This window comes from Vicugna pacos, chromosome 16 (assembly GCF_048564905.1).
Source record: "Vicugna pacos chromosome 16, VicPac4, whole genome shotgun sequence".
Lineage (NCBI taxonomy): Eukaryota > Metazoa > Chordata > Mammalia > Artiodactyla > Camelidae > Vicugna > Vicugna pacos.
Window position 1 is genome coordinate 42,890,274 of NC_133002.1, and position 27,201 is coordinate 42,917,474.

Consider the following 27,201-nt stretch of genomic DNA (forward strand, 5'->3'; position numbering starts at 1 on the left):
GGAAGCATGGGTATTTGTTTCCTTGCTGGTCAGAGTCTCCAGGCTCTGCTGAGAGTCCAGCCAGACCCATCTGTCTTGGACGGCAGTTCTCTTTTTCTGCTGAGCTGGGGCGTGGGCAGCACAGGCCTGTGTAACTCGTGACAGGCCTCCCAAAATGCCATGATGGCATGGAAGCTCACAGTGCTGTTCAGAACAACAGCATTGTTTAGTGCCCTTTTTTTTTGAGCATGGGCTCTGAGGCTCATCTGTGGCCCTCATATCCTCTCCTTCTGGTGACTCCAGGTCCTCCCCTGACCCCCTTCCCCATCATCCCCTAGCTGACAACTGGTTGAGCCCTCGGCTTCCTGTGCTTGATCCCCAGGCAGTGTAGTTCAGTAAAAGTAGTAATTAGGCCTTTTACAAATTTATTTTATTAGTGAAGAGAGTTGGTAGGTAGTGGGCTGTAATTCTAACACAGCCAGTTTGGAGATTAATAAAAAATTTAAAAAGAGCAGTTTTTACCGGTGGCAGTGGGCCTGTTATTTTGAGTTCTCAGCTGAGCCGAAATCAGAGCAGCGTGGGACCTGTGGTGGACTGTGCTGCTGGGAGGATGCAGAGCCACGTTCCTTGTTGTTACAGGCTGTGCAGTGCCCGTCCTTGAGGGTGTTTTACGCTGGCATTGGAAAAAAGGAAACCTTGTTTTCCAAGAACTCTGCTCTCTCTCAGCTTGATAAGCATTTAAAAATAAAAGCTGCACAATTGAAATTGGCAGTGCATCCTCATTCTTTTGTCTCTCTGTTTATTTTTTTCCCTCATCCCTCAACATGTGTGCTACAGCCCATGGTTATTACACCCTCAAGAATGATGGCCTGGAACTCGGCAAACTTGCACCAAGGTCTGCCCGCCCTCCACCCGCTGTTTGAAGCTGGCTGAGGCATCAGGGCCTAGCACTGAGAGGCCCAGTGGATCAGCCTCAGCAGCTCCATCTGTGGCACATTTCCCTTTTCCCCTGAAGCTGCTGCCTGGAATTTTTAGCTTCTCCAGAATCCTGATTGTCAGCCCAATCTTTCTTGTTAGTTTTTGCAGTTAACTTAATTGATTTGTTTACCTCTCCATTGGAGGAGCTCAAAAAGAAAATGCTTTGGCACTAATCAGGAGCAGTCCTGGCTTTTTAAAAAGATTCTTCTGAGCTAAAATTGTATAATACTGACCCAGGGAAAAGAAAAGCTACTATGGCTTAGGTTAGGGTGATGGTAAGTCCTGGTTTGCCCAGGGGTAGTCCCTTTTTATGAGTTATTAATAGCACACCCTTTCATGCTTACAAGTACCCTAGTTTAGGAGATAAATTTTAGCATCACCCTAGCTTAGATGAATTCGGGAAAAAGAACAGAAAAACAGCTCACTCACTACAAACTGTTAATTCTCTGTCTAGAAATGTAATGGCTTGTAAGTCAGCACCAAGCCCTGCCCTAAGCGTTGCATGCAGATTCCACTGGAGTCATGGACATGTGACCTCAGAAAGAATTGCCATATCTCTGGCTCTGTGAGTGAGGACTGGCCTTCCTGCTTGAGTAGGTCCCCGGTAAAGCCAACTTGGAAACACCATGTCACTTGTTTTAGCATTTCTGGTTATCATAGCCTAGTTTGCTTGAGTCAGAACCTGGAGTTAGTTTTTGGTGGGGTGTGGTTTCAGGTTTGCAGACTTCCCGGTTGATGCCTGTGAAGGGTTGGTGCCTGATGTAACTGAATAGGGTGTTACTTCAGGTTAGTAGTCCTTGTTTTTGCTTGGCTGGTTGGGCTGAACCTGGTATTACCGTTTCCCAAAGAATATTTTTGGTTTGAAAACTGAAGGTCAGCAGTTCGCAAGTGGCGAACTTGAAGCCAACTCTGTGGTTTGTCTTGTGCCACTGGGCCAGCAGCACTGCAGCCTGGATCTATTGATCTGCAGCAGTATGAGACCACGAACAGCAACTGCCAGACAAAACTCCATCTCACCCCACTTCCCCGTCCAACCTGTCTCTCTGCCCAGATCCCTTTTCTTATTCCTTGTATGTCTGTCTCATTCTTGGTTATGTATTTCACTTTCTTGGGTCTATCTTTTTCCATCTCCCTGTCTCTTTCCATAACAGCTTTTAATAATGCTTTAGTTAGTTCCAGCCTTTTCCCTGAATGGATCCCATTGGAAAATGCATTTGAAAGGAAACAGTTATACACTTCCCTTCCTTTGAAACTCTGTTGGCACCTTTTCCAGTGCAGTAAACCATACAACATGTATTTTCAAAGTTTCCAAACACAGACACGCTGGCGTTAAATTTATGAAAATATATTTTATTCAGCTGTATGGTAACTGTGACTTTCAGAGCTGCTGATCAGATTTGAAATCGGTGCTGACTTTCGGAACTCCAACAGGTTTTCTGATCTCTGCAGGAAAAGCAGCCACACCGGCTCTTGAGTGTCTGTGATGTCTTTTGCCTTAGCCTTTGATTGCAGGTTGGGCAGGAGGAGTTGGGGCAAGAAATGTAGTTGTAGGGGTCCCCCAGTCACACCCAGAGGGAAGGAGGGAAAATCAGTGAGTCATTGAAGAATATTGCATAGCTGTGTTGGGCACAGGAGCAGAAGTTAAATTCTTTCTGTTTACTCTGGTCTAGGGCTGGAGGTCAGGTAACACCTGTTTGTGTGGTATGCCGTTTTCTTTAGGCCGAGAAGAGTTTGTTTATTTGTATTCAAAGCAGTGATGATGTCGCTAATGTCATTAAGCGATTATCTCCCTCCTCCCTCCTTGTACCTGTGGCCTTGTGTCCCTACCCCCAGCCCCAGAAAAATATGCTAGAATCAGTTCTGTCTGTTTAAATGTTGTGGGTTTGACTGAGGTTTGAATTTGGTCCATAGGGACAGTGATCCTTCTCAAGGATCCCAGCTGTTTGTTCAGAAGATCCCTGGGAATGCTCTTGAAAGAAGCTTTTCAGAAGGAGGTTTCTTCCAAATTGCTTAAGCAGCTGAACTCTGTCTTGGCTCACTCAGGTTCATGTACTAGGCCATTTCAACTTTTCTTTGCTTACCAGCCTAACAGTGGATCTGCTTCAGGGCACACAGATAGATTCTGTTCCTCCTGCCATAGGACAGAAGCTGCTGAAGACAGCCCAACAAAAGCCAAGCATCCTGCAGGCCACGTGTCCCACTCAACTCAATTAACAGGGGCTTGTTAAGCATTTGTTGTGTCTCATTCTTCTTAGCTTTTCTGGTAGCATTTGCCTCTGTCGACAGCAGACTTTCCAGAAATGCTTTCAGTGATCGTAACTCTGTTCTCTCTATTCTTCCCTTCCTTCCTCATCCAGCACCCTAGTTGTTAGTGCTTACAAAAGTAACTATCTTGACCTTCCTCTCTTCAGCCTTTTCTCATTGGTGTATTGTAAAATCTCTTGGTTTTAACTGTCACCTCTCTATCACTCCCAGATCTTTTTCCTGAGCTTCAGACCACATTTCTAACTTCTTGTTGGACATTTTCACCTGGAATCTCACGCTTATTCAAAATTGATTTCATCCGATTTCTCACGTGTTGTAAGTCAGTTTCCCCAGGAAGCAAACTTTTAAGATGGAGATTTGCATCCCCAGGATGCAAACCAACTGGTTAGGGAATGCTCTCAGGATCAGTACTTGAAGGGGCATGACAGAAGCAGGATGGGGCACAGGGAGAAGTTGAATTGTACTGCAGGTGTAACAAAGACCATAGTCAGTCCTGTAAGGAGCCCTGGAGCTAACCCTTCCAAGTAGTCCCAGAATGGGCCAAAGAGACTGAATCTTTATAACCTCTCCTGGCCTCCACCCACCAGTCAGATGCGAGTTACTCCTGGGAAGGGGAGTGACATGGGGAAAACGCTTTTCTTCAACTGAGAGCAAGTCTTAGAGAGGGATCAGCTGAGATCTGTTGCTGCCAACATTCCTGGCAGCTGGGAGAATGAGTGCGTTGGTCCCAGGGGGACCTGGGCAGTGCACTAGATCATCCACCGCCCCACCAGAACTGTCCCTTCTGTGCACAATATTTCTGTTATTGGTACCAGTGTCCTCCATATATTCAGGCTGTCTCGGCCTCACTGTTCCTAAGTTAGGCTATAATTATATAACACAATAATGCACAGATTTTAAGTGTTCAATTTGATGAGTTTTGACAAATGCCAACCCTACTTTTGATTCTTTTTTACCCTAAGAGTGTTTGAAAATAATAAGAACCATCTTGAAATAGCTTAAATAAGAAAGGAACTTGAGGACAAGGGTATAGCCAGGCCTACAGAAGGGATTGAAATCAGGAAAGCCTTTTTCTGCACCTCTGCTTCCTCTGCATGTTGCTTGCCCCTCTGCCCTGTTCCCCTTCCTGGCAAACAGTAAGGGTTCAGTAAATAGTAGCTTTAATTGTTCTGTCATTTTTGTATACATGTATTATTACAAACAAAGTTAACTCACCCTTTTTAATGGTTATTTTATGTATGTGTGTCTCATAATTTATTTAAAGCAGTCTCTTAAATTTTTCACTTTCTTCTTTTACTTATAATACCTGCAGGAATTAGATTTCAACTCTTTGAAGGTTCAGTTCATGTCTGGTTCATCTTTGAAAACTTAATGCCTAGCATAGGGCCTTGCATGTAGTAGCTGCTTAGTAAGTGCTGACTGTGTGTAAGGAAATGATCCAGTGCTTAGAGAGGTACTAAGAACAGATCGTCTCTGATGACTGGCACTGCAATAAGTGCTTGGGATTTATTGGAGTCTGCACTGTAGACCCTGCCTGAGGTTTCCAGCCTAGTAGGAGAAGCCTGATAAACTGTAAATCCTGTGCAAGAGTGGCTTTGAGCCACCTGCCTGGTGCATGTAATGGATGGGAATACTTTGAGTCCAGAGAAAGGAGGCCTATCAGGCAGCACAGAACAGCTTTAATACATGTTGGATCTTGAAGGAAGGACTTAGATAAGAGAGAGGAAAGAGGTGGGCTTTGGAAAGTGAGGATGGGAGAATGACCATTCGGGACCACAGAGGCAGGTTTGCTGTTTAATTTCTTCTTGGCTGTTGTCATTCACTGTCTTTTGGTGTGGGTCCTTTTAAAGAAGCAAGGCAGCACACTAAAAATAAATCTGTTAGGTCTTTTGAACCAGGCAGAAGCAGGTCAATTCTGTCCTCCAAAAGGAGGAAATCTCACCAAGAAAATGAAGTTGAGCTGTTGCTTAAGCACTGTCTGTTTGGCGGGGGGTGCTAATCCTAGAATTATAGAGCTTTGTTCTCTGTACCAATGTTCAAATATAAATTTAGCTTTTAAATCTCTTTGCTTTATAGCATGCTGTTGTACTTTTTGTTTTGGAAATATCCCAAAAATGTACATAAATCGAATTTTACAGTTTAGACCATTTCCTTTTCATATCCATACATACATCTATGTCTATGTATGTATATATTTAATAGCATGTATATTTTAATATATCATTTAGTCTTCTTAAAATTAGACTTTCATAGCTTGTGTCATGTTCTCATTTATCTAGGGTTTTTCTTCAAGATTTTAGGGTACTCCAGCCTTTGGTCATCAGCTGCATCAGCTGCACTCACACTTGGGTTTCTCTGACCCTTGATCTCTCTGTCGTAGACTGAATGTTGAGTGAATATGTTAGACAGTAGGGATCTCTCTGCTTAAACAAATCCTTTGTGGATCCTTTTGAAATGAGAATTACTGTTTCCTAATTTAGCATTATTTTAACTCAGTTCTAAAGAGTTTCTTAAAGCATTATGTATCTATCAATATATAAAACATTCCTATCTCTATAATTTTGGAAAAACATTCTTGGATTGGGATATATATGTATTTTGTCTCACCATACAGATAACTTTAGGGTAATATTTCTTGGATAGCTTTTAATATTATGTGGCATAATGCCATGTGTTATAAAGGCATTTTCAAGATTATTGTTCATTTTTTCACATAGTGTCCCTTGCATAGAGTCTGTGTTAAAAAAGTTATTTTAGAATTCAGTGCTGAGAAAAGATTTGTTTTTCCTGAGGAACTGATATACTTATTCCTTTCCAATAATGACAGCTATACAATTGTTAGTGTTTCCTTTTGTGCTTTGACTGCCAGGAAAATCAGAGGCAAATTTCAAGTTCATTCATGGAAGACTGTTAACCCACATAATTGACATGTTTGTATTTCCCTTCTTCTTGGTCCTGATATTCTACTTCTGTTTTAATGTTATTTCTTTCTCTTTTTTCAATTGAAGTATAGTTGATTTACAGTGTTGTGTTAGTTTTTGGTGTACAGCATAGTGATTCAGTCATATATATTATATATATAGTCTTTTTCATTATAGGTTATTACAAGGTATTGAATATAGTTCCCTGTGCTATGCAGTAGGACCTTGTTTTTTTGGGGTGTTTTTTAAATCTATTTTATTTGTGGTAGTGTGTATCTGCTAATCCCAAACTAATTTAGCCCACTCCCTGCCCTGCCACCTTTGGCCTGCCTTCTTTACTCCATGTTAATGATTTTGCCATTCATCTGTATTGTTGAGTAATACAGCAGTTTGTTCCGTTTGGTTGCTGACTAGTCTTCCAGTGTCTGGATATATCACCCTTTGTTTATTCCCTGTTGATGGACATTTGTTTTTGTTTTCCAGTTTGGGGCTGTTACAAATAAAACTGCTGTAAATGTTCAAATGTAAGTCTTTGTGTGACCTTATGCTTTCATTTCTTCTAGGTAAATACCTAGGAGTGGTATAGCTCAGTCATTTGGTAAATTATATTTTAACTTTTTAAGAAACTTCCCAACTGTTTTCCAAAGTGGTTGTATCATTTATAGTCCCAAAGCAGTGTGTGAGAGTTCCAGTCACTCTGTGTCCTCACCAACACTTGTTGTTCTCTGTCCTTTTGATTATAGCCATCCTGGTATGTGTGGAGTTGATTTCCCTAGTGATAAATGATGTTGAGCATCTTATCAGAAGTACATGTTCAGCATGAACTTATTTGCCATTCACCTATCTTCTTTGCTCATTTTTTAAATTTGTCTTACTAATTTGAAAGAGTTCTTTGTATATTTTAGATGTGAATTGAATCCTTTGTCAGACGTATGTTTTACAAATATTTTCTCCCTGTAAGAAGATTTTCTTTGTGGCTTCTCTTCATTTTTGTCTTTCAAAAAGCAAAAACAAAAAATAATTATAATAATGAAGTCTATTTAAAATATTTATTTATTATTGTATTATTTCATTATATTATTTTGGCAGCAGGGAAGGTAATTAAGTTTGTTTATTTTTGGCAGAGGTACTGAGCATTGAACCCAGGACCTTGTGCATGCGAAGCATGTGCTCTACCACTTGAGCTGTACCCTACCCTCTGCAGTCTAATTTTTTTAGGTTCAATCTCTATAGGTTTATTGGCAAAAGAGCAGTTTAACATAGTGTTGCAGCTGATGCTGCCAATTTAAAAAAAGGAACCTTCTTAATATCATCTGATTATCAGTCCAAAGCAGTGCAGCACTGAAAATGCATGGGCGGTTTCATTTCTGAAGAAAACTGTGCTAGGGCTCATGTGTTAAACAGTGTTTTTTCCCTGACTGCCCTTGTTTGAAGAATGCACATACCACTAGTTTGAGATTTATACTTTTACTTATTTTTTGAGCAGCAAGAACTTGTTTAAACATCTCACTGAGCTTCTGCAATTCGTTCTTCTTGTCATCTTTCTTCACTTTCTCATCATCTTCACTTTGTGCTGCTTGACATGGATTTTACTGATCTGATGAGTCATAGCCTTGATGATGAAGTTCTCTTGCTTTACTCCTTATTCTTTAGGCAAAAGTTCTGTCTTCAGCAAACTTTCCCTTCTTTTTTCTTATTTTCCTTTTGGTTGCCCCTGGCAGTTTCTTGCTCAGTCCAGATAAGGAGCTACACAGCTGGGCATCTCCGGCAGCTCAGGCCAGGCAGCACAAGATGAGAACAAGGGACTGCAGCATCTGCTCAGAGTATTCAACTAATTGAGAAACTGTCACCAAAATGTCTCAGTAGCCCTTTTCTATGTAAAAGACAAATGTTTCTGGAATCCTATGTCAGATCTTTTGGGGTTTTGTTTGTTGGCTTACTTTTATTTGTTTACTTGTTTTAAACCTTTTATTTTGAAATATAGATTTACAGGAAGTTGTTAAAAAAAATGTACAGAAGGTCCTGTGCACCCACTATCCCTCCTTCCCTAATGTTAGCACATCTTGCATAACTTTAGTGCAGTATCAACACCAGGAATTGACGTTGGTACAATCCACAGACCTTACTCGTATCTTACCAGTTGCACCCACACGTGTTTGTTTGTATGTGTGCATGTATAGTTTTATGCAGTTTTTATCACACAGGTAGTTTCATGTAACTATTTCCACAATCAAGAGACAGAACTACTCCATCACTTCAAAGCTTCTTCATGCTACCTTTTAATAATCATCCCTGCCTCCTTCCATCCTCAAATCCTAACCCCTGTTTCCCATCTCTATAATTTCATTATTTCAAGAATATTATATAAATAGGATTATATAGCAGGCGATCTTTTGAAATTGGTTTTTATCACTCAGCATAATTCCCTGACAATCTGTTCAAGTTATTGCATGTATCAGTAGTTCTTTTCTTTTTATGGCTGAGTAGTATTACATAGTATGGATGTTCCACAGTTTGTTTAACCATTCACCCAATGAAGAACGTTTGGGTTGTTTGCAGTTTTAAGTTGTTATGAATAAAGCTGCTCTGAACATTTATGTACAGGTTTTTTTGTGCAAATGTAAGGTTTCATTTCTCTGGAATAAATGTCCAAGAGTATAATTGCTGGGTCATATCCATAAGTACATTTTTAGTTTTAGAAGGAACTGCCAACCATTTTCCAGAGTGGCTGTACCATTTTACATTCCAATCAGCTGTGTCTGTGTATGATCTACTTTCTCTGCATCCTTACCAGGTTTTTGGTGGTGTTACTATATTTTAGCCATTCTGATAGATGTTCATTGTAGTTTTAACTTTCATTTCCCTAATGGCTAATGATGTTGAACGTCTTTCCATGTGCCTGTATATCCTTTTTGGTGAAATGTCTGTTCATGTCTTTTGCCCATTTTCTAATTGGATTATTTGTTTTCTTTCTGGTGAGTTTTGAGGATTCTTTATATAGTCTAGATACTAGTCCTTTATAAGATATGTAGTTTGCAAATGTATTTTCCCAGTCTAATTTGCTTTTTCATTCTACTACAGAGCAAAAGATTTTAATTTTTATGAAGTCCGGTATACCAGTTTTCCTTTTATAGATTGTGCTTTTGGCAACAAGTCCAAGAATTCTTCATTTAGCCCTAGGTCCTGAAGATTTTCTTCAATTTTTCGTCTAAAAGTTTTATGGTCTTATGTTTTACATCTAAGTCTTTGATCCATTTTCAGTTACTTTTTTTCCAGCTAATTTTTGTGTAAGGTGTGAGATTTACAACAAAGTTCATTTTGTTTTTTTGCTTATGGATGTTTAATTGCTCAAGCAAGTATTTGTTGAAAAGGCTATCCTTCTTTGTTTGACTTAACATCAGGCAGAATGACTCCTCCCACTTTGTTCTTCTTTGGCAAAATTGTTTTAAATGTTCTAGGTCCTCTGCCTTTCCATATACACTTTAGAATAAACTTGTCTTTGTCTCCAAAAAAACTTTGCTTTCAAATCCCAGCTCTGACACTTAACTGGCTTTGTGACCTTGGACAAGTCATTTAACTTCTCTGAGCCTGTCAGAAGGGAGAATAATACCTCTTGTGCAAATCTTTTGTAAAGCTTTGAGATAATATGTATATATATATAAATGCTCTGTGCCTAACACCACTCTTGCTATATCTTAGTTATTATTCCTGGCCACAGTGGAATCATTGTTTATGATCCATAAATGGAGAGGCAAGTGTACCTGCTGTTATGAGCAGCAAATGTTTCTTAAACCCCTTCATGGTGCTGATTTTCAAGGATGTGAAGTCTTGACATAGCTCTTGTCCTCAGAGGGCTTATAATTTTGTTGGGGAAGCATGCTGTGTGGGTAAAAATTCCAGGACTAGGTATCACATGTTAAGTTCCAGATACGTGGGGCAGACACTGGGTGCATCAGAGAACTTTCTCTTCCTGGGTTTTGTTTGCCCTTTGGTACCCTATTCCGCAAGGTGGCTTCTGTCTGTTATTGATGAGAATGTGTAGGGGTGGAAGGGGGTGTGTACAGATTTAGGGGAAGGCAGTCAGGTGGGAATATGTAATTAATTTTTATACTTTCCCCAGTAAACCATCGACCCTTTTTATGATGTCATGAGGGATTCCTTAATTTTGCAGCTGCTTCCTGATTACGTCAGAGAGGAGCCTCTCACCCCACAGCCTGGAGCTGTACTCATACAAGAATTGGAAACAAATGAAGTGCTGAATATCTAATAGCTTCCACAGGGAAAGCCAGTTCAGACTTCCCAGGCCTCCTTCTGCAAGGTCTTCCTCAAGTATTTCTGACGCCCTGAAGTGTCTTTGTTCTGGAAAGACAGGACTGGCCCAGAGCCAAGTGGGCGGGAGCCTGGGGACTCCTGGGTGCACACCTCGCTCCCTCCAGGTGGTCTGCAATCCCACATCTCTGCTGTCTTCCTGGATCTCGTTTGGTGGGTGTTACCCTTTTTGAGGTCTCAGGATCCTCTGGAACTTGAGATTATCAGTGAGAGTCCTTCCCTCCCCCACATCATCTCCACCTTCTCTTCTCTTGATTTTCTTTCTGCAGCATTTCTCACATCTGTGCACTCCTTTCTATTCCATTTTCCACCTCTCTTATAGGAAAGATGTTATGTTTTTTTGGCATTGTTAAATTTATGAAATGTTCTACATATGTAATTCCTCTTAATTCAAACAAGTTCACATCCTTTTAGCTTCCCAGCCAGTTTCCCTCCCTATTACTTTTTTCCAGCTACACTAATTTGTCCTAAGTGCTTTAACTAGATTAATCTTCATAAAATACTCACCTTTGCTTTACTTAGGAACATTGAGTGAGTGCCCTCCTCACTGCCTGTTGGGTCAAGCCTGTGTTCCTTGCTGTGACATCGCAGGCCCAGTGCTTGGTGTCCCTGTTGCATGACACGCTGAGCGCAATACTTGCCATCTGGGTATGTTCCTGGTGTGCCCCTGCCTGCATGCCTCCATAGCACACTCACTCCCTCCTTAATCCTGCCAGTTCAGTCTGTGTTCATCTTTTGCAGCCCTGCTCCTCAGAAGCGCTGTCTTCCATGAAACCTTCCTGGATAGACACTAGCTGGAAATGTTTTTTTTTTTTTTTTCTGGTGAGGGAAAGCATCATATTTCCATCTCCCTTATGGCATGTAGTCATACATTGTCTTGAATTATAATTATTTGAGTGTCTGTGTATTCTTTCTGTCTTCCTCATTAGAATATCTTCTCAGGGACAGTGTCCTGTTTTCCTTTATATCCTCCATAATTGGGCTAAATAAACAACTTTGGAATTAATGGGAGAGGTCCTTTTATTTGGGAGTTGGGATTTCCTTTGCTCCAACATCTACCCACTAAAAGAAGTCAGAGTTTTATAATCCTAGAAAATCCAAAAGAAGTAGCAGGCAGGACAGTAGGGTCTCTTAGAGGGGAAACAGTACCTTCCATGTTCCTCTGTCTTATCTCAGATGTACCTTGTTCGGGGATATGTCATGAATTGCCTTCTACCCAGTCAGCCTGCATTCTGCCATTGTGCGTGAATAATTTGCTTGCGTGTATTGGTGCCTGATTTTTCTGCTCTTTTCATTCTACTCCTTGGGTAATAAAATGATGCCTTGATGGCATGGACATTTCTGCTTTTGCTGTGAGATTTTGTCTGGTTCCTTTACCAGACTGACTGCCTTTTCCAGCCAGCAACTGCCACAGGGAATTCAAGGGCTCAAACAGCAGCAGTCAAAAGATGCTCTCACTGCCCACTTCCTGTAGACAAGGAGGTTTTGGTGGGCTGCTCAGGAACTGTGCCAGCCCTGTGTCTGACTGGTGACTGACTCATGAGAAAAGCAGCCTCATGTCTGAAAGATAAGAGCCAACAAATCACCTCCAGGTGGTGGTAGTTTGGAGGTGACTGACCATTCATTTCCTCTCTCTGGGAGGAGCCAGCAGGGATGGAATCAGTGAATAAGTAGTCTTGCCTGCATTTTTTTCCAGCTATTAGTGAAACAGCCGAGCAAATAGTTGGTTCTCTCTGTTGGAATGGTAAGTGGACCCCTGTGCCCTCTGAATGCCTTCTGTGGCTGTCAGGGTATCAGACTTGTGTGTCATCCATCCTGTGTCCTCCCTTCATTACTCTCTCATCCTCTTGCCAGGAAGCTGGCTGTGTGCACCAGGGGAACTCTGCTTGTTCCATCACTGCCAGATTTTTCTGTGACCAGCCAAACCTCATCCCTACCGATTTGGTTTCCTGCAGATCTCTCCCTGACCCAGGAGTTGATCAGAAGCGATGGTTCTGAACCGCTGTCCCTTGGCTGGGCTCAGTGGGTCCAGGCAGGTGGGCCTGCCTGTTGTCCCCTCCTCTTCCCTCTCCCCCCTCCTGCCTCGCTCCCATTTCCTGCAGGAGGACGCTCTGCCATCCTGGAGCCGTCAAGCGCAGCTTTGCTTTGGCAGCACCGTCGCACACACACTGGTGGGAGAGGGGACGTGTTTATCACTTTTCCTGGAGATTATCTGTTTAAGCACTTCTCTGACAGTTACAATAACAAGGGCAGTGTGTTGTGTTTCCCAGCAGAAGGACACTTGCTGTTGAAAGATGTATAGCACTAATTAGAAATACATAACATCCGGCCACATGGCAGCCTTCTCCTGGCCGCTCCATTTCCTGATTTCATACAACTTTGACGACAGTTGGTTTATGTTTTCCATGAATATTTTCTCAGAAAAATGAGAAAGTCTCCCTGTTACATAGGAGCGAGAAGAGTATTTCTGCCTGAGCAGGTATTTGGCCAGAGAAATAGTGGGAGCTGTGGTCACCTGCCCATCTGAGAGCAAGTGGGAAGGGGCAGAACCAAGCTCAGACCTCAGGTGACTTTCTTGGTAAGAAATATTTCCGTCTGACTTCCTTAGCCAGAACCATCCCCCTACACCCTTGAACAAGCCTGCTTTTGGAAAGAAGGGGAAAGGCTGTTTCACAATGTTAATGAGTTCTTCAGCTCATGTCAGGCTCCTGCTACCTGACACAAAGCCAGAGGAACCCAGGCAAATACCAAGGAAAACAATGCTTTTTCCTTCCCCACCCCACATCACTTGTTGGCCTGGCCCAGCCCAACTCCAGGGATATATATGGGCACTTGTAAGACTGGGGCCAGCTTCCTAGGCCTAGCCCCGGAGTGGGCGGACCTGGGCCTCCGGATGCTGCTTTCCTACCCACGGGTATAAGAGTGGGTATGTCTCAGGGCTGGCATTTTATGGCTTCTAGTCCACAGAAGCCTAAGTGAGGCAGAGGGCTTCTCCTGAAGATACCATAGCACTTACATATTTCTCACAGGACGCACTGGGTCCGAGTTGCCATGGTTACTTGGGTAAATAACTATAGATGCTCAGTATGTGCTTCTGGTACCGCTGAGCCTTAGAAGAGGGCAGGCCTTCCAGAAAGCACTCTATATGAAGTGGTCAGTCAGAGACCTGACCGAGACCCAGCATTCTGACCCCTGATAGCTGTGATACTGCCACCTGCTTGATCAGAGCAGAACAACTTACTGGTTTGTACCTCCCATCAGTCAAACCAGAATATAGCGGGGAGTGCTGTCAGACCCTTCCTGGGGAGTTGGAGGGGCCGGGGTGGGGGTGAAGGGTTGAGGTGACATAACCATGGCCGAGAGCAGAGCAGTCATGAAGCTGCTTTTCAACTGCTGCCCTGAGAGGTATCTGCTTCCAGATACAGCAGGGAGGCTCCCGCCTGGTCCCCAGACCTTATTGCAGGAAGCTTAAAAAAGGAGCCAGCCTGGACCCCTCAGAGGCCTCAGTGTCATTGTTTTTGAGCAGTTCATTCTCGTCCTTGAGCCTAGCCCTGTGTACTCTGAGAAGGACTCTAACCTGAGGTTGACATTTGTCATAAAAATAGAAATGGTATGGGTGAAAATAACCTCCCTTTGCCCCATCTTATCCTTATCCAGGCTAATGAGGGTGTCTTGTATTCTTGGGCTTCTGCCAGTCCTTACAGCTAAGATACCCCCTCTCCATCTCTTCTGAGGGCCTTCTGTGTGCAGGTAACTTCTGCCTAAGATGCCCAGTTGATGAGGGGACACGAATGTGTACTCAGATGTGTCAGCTACCAGGATGTAGCTTATTCTCCCGTTCTGGGCTTTGTTGCTAATTGGAGGCAGACTGCTGGCAGTGCTCTAAAGGGGCCTGGACTGAGCTGGGGCAGCACAGACGGTGTTGCTGCCTGTAGTCAGGGTGGCAGGGAGAAGCTGGCATCTTCCCTTGGGATGGCTTACACATCTTCCCCTTCCCTACTTTCCATCCTCCCTCTGCTTGGTTCTCGGATTCTTGTTTCCTCTCTCTCTAGCAGAGATTTAGGGCCTTACCAGAAGAGGAATGAGAGTGGTGATCTATTCTAATCACATGGATTGTTACCACTTCCTTACTGCCTGCCACAGTTGAGTTGGAAAGTTAGAGGGTGACATTTGGGACCAGTGGGCATCTGGAAGGATGGTGGGAAAGCCACAAAAGAAGAATTGCTATACTGATGCTATTCATATGTTGGGACCTTCTGAGCAGCAGCCTGTTCCTTCTCACTTCCAGGGCTTTCTAAAGTGGTTTGGGGCTGGCTTTGCATACTCCAGTCATGTTTGCTCCTGTGGCCAAGACTGTTAGGAACAACTGTGGTTGTGTAGCATCTCCTGGAGTCAAGACTTCAATTAGGCTCCACTGAAAAGACTAGTGTCAACAAGAAGAGAGGCGAGAGGGAGCTCCCCCTTTGGCCATTGAGGTTAAAATGCAGACAGGGACAGCGATCAAACATGTGGCTAATTATCCTTTTAACACTTGGAGATTCTGAGAGTTCTCCTGTATTAGGAGGGAATTAACAGACCAGCTGCCGCCAGAGCAAGCGAGCCTGGCCCCTGATTCCAACTCCTGTGCGTATAGGGTGTCTCTTCCTCTGAGGCTGCAGGCTGGACTGCTGCCTTCCGTTTGTCACCTGTTCCTCTCAATTCTGGATGAAGTGTCTTATCAGGAAGGGCCACTGACAAGTGGTTTGAGGGTGTGTATGTAGCTCCCACTAAGGAATTGCCCTGGCCACCACCAAGGTGACTCCTTTCCCTGACCTGCAGTCAGAAGGCAGTTGACCAGCTGAGGAAGTGAGGGGAATAGGGTGCTGGCATTGGAAGCCAGATTTATTTCTCAGCCCTAGGGGAAAGAATTTGTGAAAATTAAAGCTGACACCGATTAAGTGCTTATTATGTGCCAAGCACTGTCCTACATAGTTAACTTATTCAGGTTATTGAAAATAGATTATTTGTAAGTGTCATGTGTGTTCTCTGAGGAGGACGAATAGAGAAAAGGTAAGGATGGAACCAAGGTTGGTGATTCAAGAAGATAACTTTTAAAGTTATATTTTTCTCATCTTAATTGGTAATTGTATTCCTGCTGTCTATACATTAGAGAGACTGAGTTAATTAAATAAGAATTTTTGTTACTGTGGCTTCACATCACCTGCAGGCAGCTAAAGGCAGAGAGCATGCAGCTCTGGCTTACACTGCTCACCTTGGGGCAACTGGTCCTGGGGAAGTGATGTGGTTCCAAATTTACACAAGTGAGCCCTATAACAACCTCACTGAGTGTTTATTCACATGCGAGGCATTGTGGTAAGTGCCTCACGTGCATTACTGTATTTAGCCTTTCAGCTACCCTCTGTAAAGGGGAGTATTACGACCCCTAGTCTTAGATGAGGAGAAAGAGCTCAGTGACACAACCAAGGACACGGACCTCATAAGGTAGGGAAGAGGAGCCCCGGGCCCACAGGGTGCTGATGGGGTTTCCTTTGCGTCTCCTCAGACTGCTTCTCGGAGGAGTGTCGCTCTGTGATCCAGGAGCAAGCCGCAGCCCTGGGCCTGGCCATGTTTTCTCTCCTGGTGCAGCGCTGCACCTACTTACTTAAGGAGTCGGCCAAAGGTAAGCAGGTGAGGGGCCCCCTGGCTGGTGGGCTTTCCAGCTCCTGGGTCCTGTCCAGACAAGCTCTGCCTGCCATGCTGCTTTCTCTGTGTCTGCTCCCTCTGCTCCCCGCGCTTCCTCGTCCCGGCAGCCTCTCTTCCTTTTGCCCATCTCATCTGTGGCCTGCTTTCCTCCCTGTGGAACCCTACCCTCCCTCTCTTCTCCTTTACTAGTCAGGATTTTCACTGTATTGCTGGACTGCTGCATGTTTCTCTTGCAACTTAAACAAACAAACAAACAAAATACAGAAAAGTGAGTTTCCCATGGTGTTTATAACGGATGTTTTGGTTTCCCCCCCGTCTGTATGTCCTTCTTTGGTACCTAGTGAGGGCTATAACCACTGTGGACCAGCCATCTCAGGAGACCCACTGGACCGCAACAAGAGTTCTTTTTAGCCCTTGGCTTGAGCAGTATTCCAGTATCCTTTAAGGCTGCCCTCAGAATTCCAAGCTTGATTGCTGAGCCGTGTAAGATAGGGCTGAAGGGTACACCTTTCTCTTGCTCCTGGGTCAGTTTGGATGAGTAGTGAGGCCCCTCTATTGTTCCCCTGCCACACCAGCTTTTTGTGAATGCCTCTAGTCTTACGGGCTGCACTCTTTTGGAGGGAGGGTAGAGGTAACTTTATTTTGAAACAATTTCAAACTTAAAGAAAAGTTCTTAGAATAGTACTGAGAGCCCTCTTACATACCTTTGCCCAGATTCCCTCAAAAATGATTATCATTTTTACCATATTTGTTCTAAGTTCTCTCTCTTTTCGTACACACGTACGCTTAATGCTTCTTATTTTTCTTCTGTACCATTGGATTGTAAGTTCTGGACGTGGTAGCCCTCCCCCCTCAAATACTTGACTGTGTATTTCCTAGTCACAAGGACATTCTCTTCCATGACAGTACTGTTATTAAAATTGGGAAGCCAGCATTGATATAGTACTATTATTGATTCTACAGACCTTACTAAGTTTGTAACAATTGTCCTAAAACAAGTTTCTTTCTGGTCTAGGATCCACTCCAGGATCACATGTTATGTTCAGATGTTGTGTCTCTTTGGTCTCCTTCAGTCTGGGATGGTTTCTCTGTCTTCCTTTGTCCATCATGATCTTGACATTTTTGAAGTGTACAGGTTATTTATTCTGTAGAAAGTCCTACAGTTTGGGTTTCTCTGCTGTTCCCTCATGGTCAAATTCAGGTTGTGCAGGAACCCTGGTACCATCTCAGTACTGTGCTGAAGGAAAGCTGAAAGTGGGGATGGGGGCTGGAGGCCTGAGGAGCAACTTTAGACAAGCCACAGGTAGAGACAGCTGTCTGCAGGGCAGACCCAGTGCACTGGTTCTCTCTTTGTCCTGCTTTTCTGAATCCTCTTAGGTGCTGGCCTTTGTCCTTTGCTTCTGGGCCCAGCTTTCCTGTAGACTTAGTCTCCCTTCCCTAAGAGCTTGCTGCCATTCCAGGGCCCCAGGCCTCACTCAGGGGCCACAGCAGACATAGGCCCAGTTCTCACCCTCTCCCTCTGCAGCTCAGATGTCCTCTCCTGAGGATGAGGAGGACCAAGATGACATCAAGGTGTCTTCCTTCGTCCCGGACCTGAAGGAACTGCTCCCCAGTGTGAAAGTCTGGTCAGACTGGATGCTCGGCTACCCAGACACCTGGAATCCCCCACCCACCTCCTTGGATCTGCCCTCACGGTGAGTCAGCCTTGGCCCACCCGTGTTCCCACAGCTCCCCCCCCAGTCCTCTTTTTCCCTCCCTCCCGCAGTCTGCTTGTTTCTGTCCTCCTTCTACATTTGCACTTGGGTTTTCCCCTTCCTTGACCACCTTCCTCATCCCCTGATGTACTAGGCTATTTTTGCCTGTTCTCCGGTCTGCTCTTCCTCCTCTCTCCATCTCTCTTGCTCTCATGCCATAGCTTGCTCTGTTTTGTTCTTTGTCCTTGCTCTTGCTAATATTCACTGCATATTGTTCATACTTACTGTCTCTGCAGCTGCCTCCTGAGTCCTGGTGGGTGTCGGTCAGTGTTTGTGAGAGATTCTGTCTCTTTCTCTCTATTAGTTTATCTCCTTGCATCTCTCAGGCTACCTCTTGCTGCTGCTCCTGCTGTCCTGCGCTCTCGGTCTCATTGCCTCCCTCTCACAACATTGCAGCGTGTGGTTGTCTGTGTGTGTCTGGGGATTTGTCTTTGGAAGGGTCTTTTGGTGTGCATGTCCATGTCTGTGTGTCCATAAGCTGTGTCCATATCTGTGTCTGTGTCTGTCCTTGTATGTGGGTCTCTTGGCAGAGTTCACATGTCCCCATGAGGAATCTGTTTCTGTGTGTGTGTGTGTGTCTCCATGTCTATTGTGTCCATATCCGTGTCTGTGTCCAGATCTGGGCCTGCATCAGTCCATATCTGCTTTGGTCCTGTCCATGCCTCTCTCTGTGTGTGCCTGTGTCCTGTGGGAGTGTTTGTGTTCCTGCATGTCTGTGCCCAGGACTGCCTGTATCCATGTCCATGTTGGTCCATAACTGTGTCTCTGTGTGTCAGTCTTGGTCTCTCTGGCAGAGGTGGACCCTACTGTATATGTGGGTCTGCCTGTATCCACCTGCCTTGCCTATGTCTCCCTACCTGTCTTGACCTGTCTCAGCCTGTCTCAGCTTGTCCTCGTCTGCCTCTTTTTGCCTGTCTTTGCTGTTTATGTGTATCTGTGTCAGGGGTCAGCAAGCCCTCATGAGCTAAGAGTGGTTTATATTTTTAAATGGTTGAAAAAAAAATCAAAAGAATAAGATTTCATGACTTGTGAGAAGTATATGGAAGTCCCATTTCAGTAGCCGTGAAGTCGTATTGGAACATGGCCATGCTTGTTTGTTTACACTTTGTCCGTGTGCTTTCACACTGCAGCAGTAGAGTTGAGTACTTGTGACAGAGACCGTATGGTCTGCAGAGCCAAAAATATTTACTGTCTAGCCCATTATAGAAAAAGTTTACAGCTTCTGATCTATATCCATCTCCCCTTGTGTCCTGTTCTTCTCTGTGTCAGTGTCACTGTGTATGTGTTCATGTTCGCACAGGAGTGTCTTAATGTATGTGCACTTAGGTGCCTATCTCTGGTCAACTCTGTTGACTCTGCATTTCCCTCCCTCCTCCGTATTCTCTTCCTTTCTCTGTCTCTCTCTTGGTTTCTCTGTCTCTGTCTCTCTGTTTGACCTTTCCTTCTCCCTTTCTCTTCTTCCTTCCCTCTCTGTCCCCCATCCTCTGCAGTGTAGTCTCTGGCAGGTGCAGTGCACTCGGGGTTCCTTCAGGCTCTGTGTTGGGTGTGTATATGTGTGTTTGGGAACAAGCATCCATACCCAGCATCTCATCATTCTTCTCCAGTGCTCTTCTCTGGGAGGGGAAAATACTGGAGGATGGAGTATGGATACCTAGGATGCTGTTAGCAGCATTTCTAGGGAGTGGGGAGGGGTGCTTCTCTGGGCTGTGGGCCAGCTGTGTGACTCTCCCAGACTTGTGGGTGACCCGCAGAGGGAAGACTGCAGCAGAGATTTCTGGCCAGCAGTTATTGACCTTTCTGTGTAGACGACATAGTGTGACTCTTTCCCGCCTTTCCTTTCTCACATTTCTTCCTTCTCCTCACCCCAAGAAGCACCCCTGGACTGTTAAGCCTTGCCTCCCCAGGTCCCCCCAGCTGTAGTTCTGTAACCATGTGGGTGATGCTCACAGCATCAAACAGTTCTCTGCTTTCCTGTGAACCCTCCTAGGTTTCCAAAATACACTCCAGGCTGAGGCCTGGTGCACCAGGGTTGAGCCCTTAGCTGGGCAGCTGTGGCCACACAAAGGAACAGACTGCTCTACTGGTTAGGGGGCAGCTGTTTCCCAGCAGTGTTCCCCAAAGAGTTAACGTGTACAGCCTCAAACTTTTCAGGCCATTAATCTGCAACGCCGACTAGGCAATTTGCAATTTTGGAAAGAAACTGACAAGGAAGGGCTCTTCTCTCCAAATATCTGAAGCCACTGCTTCTGAGCATGTGCAGAGGTCACAAAGTGTTCCTCCCTTCCTCTCGAGGGGTGGGGAGGCAGACCATCTGTCCCTGGAGCTTGGGCCTTCCCTGGGTCACCCCACCTCACAACCACAGGTCCCTTAGATATGGTCCACCCAGCCCCTGTTTACCCATATTCTGGCCATCAGGCCTGTTAACTCTCTTCTGCAGCCTGTCTCCCTTCATCCCTCCTCCCTCTCCGGCTCCCTTTGGCTTTTGTTTGGCTGAGGAAATGGAAAGCTCACACAGGAAGTGCTGGGCCTCATTTGCTTGAGGTGCTGAGTCTGTTTCTCTTTGGATGCTGCAGTAAATGGCCCGTTGCCGGCTCATGCGAGCTGCTGCCCATCTTTGGGCAAGGGCTCAATCTGCAGCTGGGCACGTGGTCCGAGCTACAGCCATCCCCAGCTGGGCTTCACCTCCAAGGCTACAGAGACGCAGAGTGGGTTGGGACATTCCAGTCAAATTTGCTTAGTCTTTTCAGACTTTTCTTCACAAGGACAGCAAATCTGACCATATAATATGTTGAATCTGATTGCCTAGTGAACAACTTCCTATCACTGTAACTTACTTTTTGACAAGTCTAGTCTAGGCTAGAGAAGTCAGTGTGGTAGAGCATAGAATCCCCTTCTGCAGTGTGTCTCTTTGCAGTCAGGATCAGTGGCTGGTTGTCTCTGGAATGCAAGTTTAAGCATAAAGGAGGGGCTTTGCCGTCCTGAGGCCTGACCACAAGACATGGCGGTTTGAGGGCTGGTGCCACTGTTGAACAGAGCAGACCTGGCCTTGACCACCACTGAAGTTCATCCCACCTCATAGCCTTCAGATCCAAGTAATGGATAAATGGAACAAGAATTTACCTCCCTTCTTCCTAGTTTCTCATATAGCTGCCTAACACTCACTGATATGATAGTTGGGAGATTGGCAAGGTATGGTGGTTTTGTAGGTTTCAAAGTTGCATCTTATACCCACTGATCTTCTGTACTGGAGAGCCTTTTCTTTTAAGGCCATAGGGAGTAACATCTCCTGATAATTCTGTAGATGTCATAACAGTAATCCCTCTGACACTCTTAAGGTCCTAGTGCTGCTCTTCATTTTGGAGGATTTAAGAATGCTCTCAAGAGAGTAGGAAGGAGATAGCTTACACTTAACGCCTTTCCTTTGCTTGATTCCATTGGTCTTTGCCTGCATTTGTTCTCTGCAAGGACAGATTTCTCATTGATCGTAAGTTAAGGTGACCAGATAACTTACATTTCAGCCTGCTTCTCCCCCAGAAATCCCTACTCCCAGGTTGTCTCCTTGGCACATTTGGACCCTTCTTTAATCTTGCTCCTTTCATTCCCTCCACATCTTTCCGTGTGTAACCATCTTTCCTTGTACAGTTAGAGAGTCATTTCAAAGCATCCTCTGCTTTCCCAGGGGAGTTCCAAAGCGCATCATTAATCTCCTGGGTTCTCTCCTCTTTGCCCTTCTTTCTTCTTTCTGGTCAGATTTACTTTTTCTAGGCAATAGCCACTTAATCTCCTGGGTTTTCTCCTCTTTGCCCTTCTTTCTTCTTTCTGGTCAGATTTACTTTTTCTAGGCAATAGCCACTTAGGCACACATGGAGCACTTTGATGATGACAGAACATCATTGACACTGCAGAGTGATAAGGGCAGGATTTCAGGGCCATTTGTGCCTTCCCACAAAGTGGCACTTAGTAGGTGTGTGTGCTGAAGTCAGCACGTGAGTACGTCGACTTCCAATTTATATATGTTAGGAGTTATAATTGGATGGCTTTATATCCCAGGAGATTTTGGTACAGAGGATTGTTGCAGGGTGTGGAAAGTTGCCTTGAGCCACTGTAAAAGACAGTGTAGAGTGCTTTGGTCTGTTTAGAACAGACCACAGTGTTTGGAGGGGCCATCTACTTGTAGGGGTGGGGGGAGGAGTGGGGAGCACAGTTTCTGTGCCAGGCCTCTTGTTAGAAGGGAGGGGCAGCTACTCCCCACTTTACTAAGTCAGCATGAGGCAAGTGGTGAATGTCAGGTGGTAGAGAGGAGCAGAGCAGCAGGCTTCCACGAGCCTAAGTGTGGACCCCTTGCATCCCAGGACCTTTGGCAGGGCCAGGGCAGCAGGACAACCTACCTCATTTCATAGTCTCTGCTGAAGCCAAATCTTCCCTCATCTTGATCTCTAGTTCTCAGTAAGTGAAAGAGTCAGGGGACTTTGAGAACATCCAAACCTAGCCCAGCTGTGGCAGTTGGTTTATTGCTTTCAGCTGGTACTTGAACCCAGGTCCTGGTCTTGGAGGCTTTCCCAGGTTTAATCCCCAGAGCTTTCTCTGCAGCTGTATGACACTGCGCTGACCCCGAATGAGGATAGGAAAATAGAACCAGTGCCAAGCCAGAGTCTCTTTTTCATTTGGAGTCTGGCTGTCTGCCCATGACCAGGGTTACATAATGGGAAACATAGCTGGGGCTCTGGAGAGCCCGCGTTTCACCAGGCTGCCCAGACCTTCGCATTCTGATGCTATATATCTTCCTAATTGTAGCTCGGATGCATTTATCACACTGTTGGATTGGAGTACTGTTAAAAAAAAAACACTCAAATTCCTGGACTTGCTGCTTTTCCGTGGCTTGTCTTGTATAGTCTACAGAGCATGCTGGAAAAGTCTTGTAGGGAGCCCTCTGAGGTGCTGTCACACGGGGAGATGTGAGGGTGTGCAGGGAGTACGCGACAAGCTCATTTCCGCAGCGAGCCTACATGTGTTGACCCTGTAGACGAGATAGAAATTCTTGAGTTAAAAAATAACTCGTTTACTCACCCTCATAGGGCAGTTCTGAAATAAGAACTAATCCCATGTCTAATCGGCACCCCTTCAAGGACGCTTAATACGTCTTCCCAGAAGGGCATTTTAGGAGGTCACTAAGTAATAGTCCATCAGCACTTCCCTGAAGGAAGTGGTGGTGACTGTGGGAAGCCCCTTTGCTACCCTGGCTCCCCACCCAGTCTCCCTGGCTCCGGGTTGGGGCGTCAGCACTATAGCCTGGCACCAGGGGGTTCCTCTTCCTCCAAGTGCTGAGTGTGGGGCACACGTGATCTCTCCCACGGCAGGAGCCTCTGTCCCCTCCCTACTCCTCCCCCAGGACTTCTTGTGAGAGGAAGGGGTGTTGGCTTAAGGCTCCAGTCTGACCCCAGCAGGGTACAGCCGCTGACCCCAGGGAGAGTACTTTCCAACTCTGGGCTGAGGTTATTTGGGTCCAGTGTGTGCTAAACTAAGAAGACGTGTTGGAGTGGTTACAGCTGAAAATTTAGAGAGGCAGGAACCGTGAGAATCCGCACCAGGGAGGCCGCCGAGGGCTCCACTCATGCCGTGGAGATGTCGAGGTCCCCTGGGGGCTGCTCTTTCCCAAACACACAGTGCTGATGGGTTTAACACACCATAGTGACGCGACAGAGGCTATACATCTGAGTGTAGCTTGGGAGAACTGAAGTCAAATAAGGCGCTGGCCTAGAGAGAGGTTGAGGGAGGCACAGTAGAGGTACTTGAGAAGCCCTGGAATGAGGTTACCGTGACCTGTTGCCATAGGGCTGCAGCTGCACTGCTTAGAACATGAAGTTTATGTTCTTGGAGTAGTGCAGGGTGACTGAGCTTCAGATTGGCTTTGCCCTATTGGACAGAATTAATTTAAGTTGGGCACTCTCCCAAGGGCCCAAGTGGACTTCTTTGTGTAAATTAGAAAGGCAGAAAGGATCTTCTTTAACTAAGTCTTACAGGTTTTAGTGGTCACCTAATAAACAGCTATTATTCTCGGAGGATGGTGCCTTGCTGCCTTTGTCGTAACTCCTAGAACGGTGATCCCCAATAACTTTGTCTCCTGTTTATATTATGGTGGCATCTGGAAAATACACTGTAGTTTCTCAATCTCAGAGCCACATGGGTCTCCCCCGCCCCCGTCCTTTTGAGCTGCCTTGTCCTGATACTAGAACCGGATCCTCAGCCCCTGAAAACAGAGTTGGCATGACATCTTGGCTTTCTAAGGGGCTTCCTAAGCTATTTCAAGCTCAGGTACTATTCCTCTGACTGTATCAGACTTGTCGGATTCAAGTTCATTTCTGCAATCAGCTGCTCACCTGCACTCCTCGACAGTTAGGTGGGAAGTCTTCCAGGGCTATAGTGGTTTTATATTGGCCATCGAACCCCCTGTGGAGAGTTGTGAGCTATAATATGCTGATCCATAGGCAAACAAGTTAAAAAGAGGATATGAGATATCTTAAGAGCATTCCTTTTGCTGTGGCCTTTTATCTTACCCTCTGTGTCTGTAGTCCATGGACTTTCTCTTTTTCAGTTTCCTTGGCCAAGTTTCTGTGCCCTCTTAGCTGTATTTCCAGAGCTCCTCACCCCAGGAACCAAAAGACCCAACTCGTTTCCCATCTGTACCACTTCTCTGATCTTCCATAGCTCCAAAACACAATGCAGGGCTTCTTCTCACTCAACTCTTTCCGGGTTTGTTCTGCAGCTGTGGAGTTTGAATGTTAGTGTTTAAACAAGCTGGTATTACACAGGAAATGGCCACCTCCACAGGCCCCTGCAGGCTTGTAACATGGGGTCATTGTACTTGATATTAATCACCAGCCAGCCTGTTCCCCAGTAAAAATATGAAGGGGTGTGAGGACTCAGTCCTCCTTAGACTGAAGGATGGCCTGAGCCCTGGTTGGGCCTTAGTACTCCAGTCTCCAAACTGTCTCCCTCCCTCGGTCCCGCCCCTGATGGAGTTTGCAGAGAAGTTTATACCTGACCTCTTCCCTGTAAAGCTGGCAGATCTGCCTTTCTTTTCTGAGTTCTAGGAAGGAGATAGATTGTTGTGGTATAACTTGCATCATGTGTCTCACACCTTAATCTTTCCAAGCACGTTGTAGTTGAGTAACATCTCATATGAGAAAACTCCAAAATTGTGGAAACACAGAAACTCATTGGTCCACCTGAGACAGGGATTCTCAGTTCCTTGGACTGAAGCTGCTTTTCTAATGCTGTTTGCAGAACTAACCCCAGCCTGAAGGGTTAATCTGATTCCCCAAGTCAATATCCCCCCCAACAACCAGCCAAGAGTGTGTGTTGGTTCATTTCTGTGAAATGTGTTTCCCCAGTCACCTGGGCTGGCCTGGGCTGCATTGTATCGGCCAGCAGCTGCACTGCACTCAAACTGACAGCTACATTAAACCTTGGAATTCTGAGGCAATAAAAAGTAAATTAACTCTTATTTTTTTCCTTTCCTGGTGGAGTACGTGAATGCATGTCTGTGGGGAAGTGAGTGAGCCTTGGTCCTGAGTGCATGCCTCTAACTAGCCACTGCTGGTTTGTCCCAAGCTAGGATCTGGTGTTCAGACTCCAGCCAGAGGTCTGCTTTCCTGGTGTGTGGTGTGTTGTGTGGGGTTGGGCCACTGGGTCACCCTGCAACTGCTGATCCCTGCTCACTAGTCAGTCACATCACAGCTGCTTGAAAGGCTCCCTTGCCACCATTCTGAGAGCCATAAACAGACTCACTGGATGCAGTTTCATATTCTCTGGCTGCCTTGTGGCTGCTTGGTGAAGAATGCACCCTAACTTTAGTGGGATCTTTTGGGCCCTGGGAATGTCCCCAAACTATGAGTTGGGACCAGAACAAGCTAGAGGGCCTTGGCTGAACCTGTAGTGCTAGAGGGGTCCATTTAGAACCAAAGGTGGCGTGAGATTGTCTGAAAACTTTTGGGGAGTCATTTCCCAAGCATTTCTAGAAGATTTGGAACTGTTTAAAGTTCCTCCTAGCCACCAGAATTTGACTTTGAGCTCCTTGGCTCAGGCCAGCCTTGAATCCTTAGAATCCAAGGGCTGCAGGAGGGTGAAGGTTGGAAGGCACTCCTAGCTGGCATAAGGAACTAGTGCAGAAAAAGCTAACTTTTCCCCTTCTGCTCAGACAGGAAGCCCTGTGTTCACCCACAGAACTGACCTCTCAGCCTAGAGGCCTGATTAGGGTAGCCGAGGAGATCTTGCCCAAGTTCCAGGAATTACCTCATCCTTTTGCAAATACCTCAACTTTTAAGTTCAGACATCTCACCTAGTTTTTCAAAGTACTTTTTCCTTTTAGTATTAGTTTCCTGACACCCCTCTCCTCCCCGCCTTCTGTGGAGAGTCCCCGTATAACCCATCGGTGTCTAGTCAGTTGCGTTCGTGTGTGTCTGTGGTGCTCAGTGAGAGGAGGTAACCGAGGAGGAGATGTGGAGTGATCTGGGACAGTCCTACCGAGATACCAGAAGAAAGCAGCCACTCAGAATCCGAGTTCACACACAAGACCAGTCTGAAGGGCTCAGGCAGAAGTGACCTTTCATTGAAGCATTTTGTGTATTCCCCTGGTTCTGCTCAGTCTAGCTTGAATTTCTGAATTGGGAACTGGAGAAACATTCTGTGTCTTCTAGCATCAGGTGCTATCTGACAAATCAGTACTAGGATAGGAACTCTCACTCACTTCATTTTTGTAGTGAGTCTTCAGGTTTTGGCCAAGGTGGGTGGTAATGGGCAAAAGGCAGATGTGGGCAGGGGTCCCTAGTGGTGGTCAGCAGTCTCTGGGAGGAGTCAGCCTTGGTTTATCTGAGCCTTAGGGGACAGGGGAGCATGGTAATGAGAACCACATGGTACTACATATTTCTTCATCTTGGATCCAAGATGGTAGGGGTGGGAGGATAAGAGAGGGATGTGGGGCCTCCCACTGTGGCAGCCGTGGGTAATTTTCTGCCGCCTCTCCCTGGCTGGAGATGCTGCTGCCCACACCCCGCACCCGCGGCTAGGTCCTAAGGCAGCCTTGACCTGTACAGCACCAACCAAGGCCCCCAAGCCAAGAATGCAGCTGGGAGACTTTTCACCTTCTTCCTTCTCACTGTCGTCTTTCCTGTTTATTTTCCAAATTGCTGCTCTGCAGCCGAGCAGTGCCTGTTGGCCAGAGCTCACCAGTGCTGTGGGATCAGACTCAGGCAGTGGGCTCAAGTGGCCAGCAGGGCACTGGGGGAGGAAGCGGG

General features: G+C 45.6%; 1 protein-coding gene across 4 annotated transcripts in view; it reads left to right on the forward strand.

Moving 5' to 3' along the window:
* SMG6 (SMG6 nonsense mediated mRNA decay factor) overlaps positions 1-27,201 on the forward strand; it is a 190,987-nt gene that overhangs the window by 68,535 nt on the left and 95,251 nt on the right. For 3 of the 4 annotated variants that reach the window (XM_006214454.4, XM_072939028.1, XM_072939027.1), the window contains exons 11-12: positions 16,015-16,131; positions 17,680-17,848. In XM_006214454.4, the coding sequence (XP_006214516.1) occupies positions 16,015-16,131; positions 17,680-17,848 (286 nt within the window). The remainder of the gene's footprint in view (positions 1-16,014; positions 16,132-17,679; positions 17,849-27,201) is intronic. The other variant, XM_015248021.3, reaches the window with a different exon arrangement.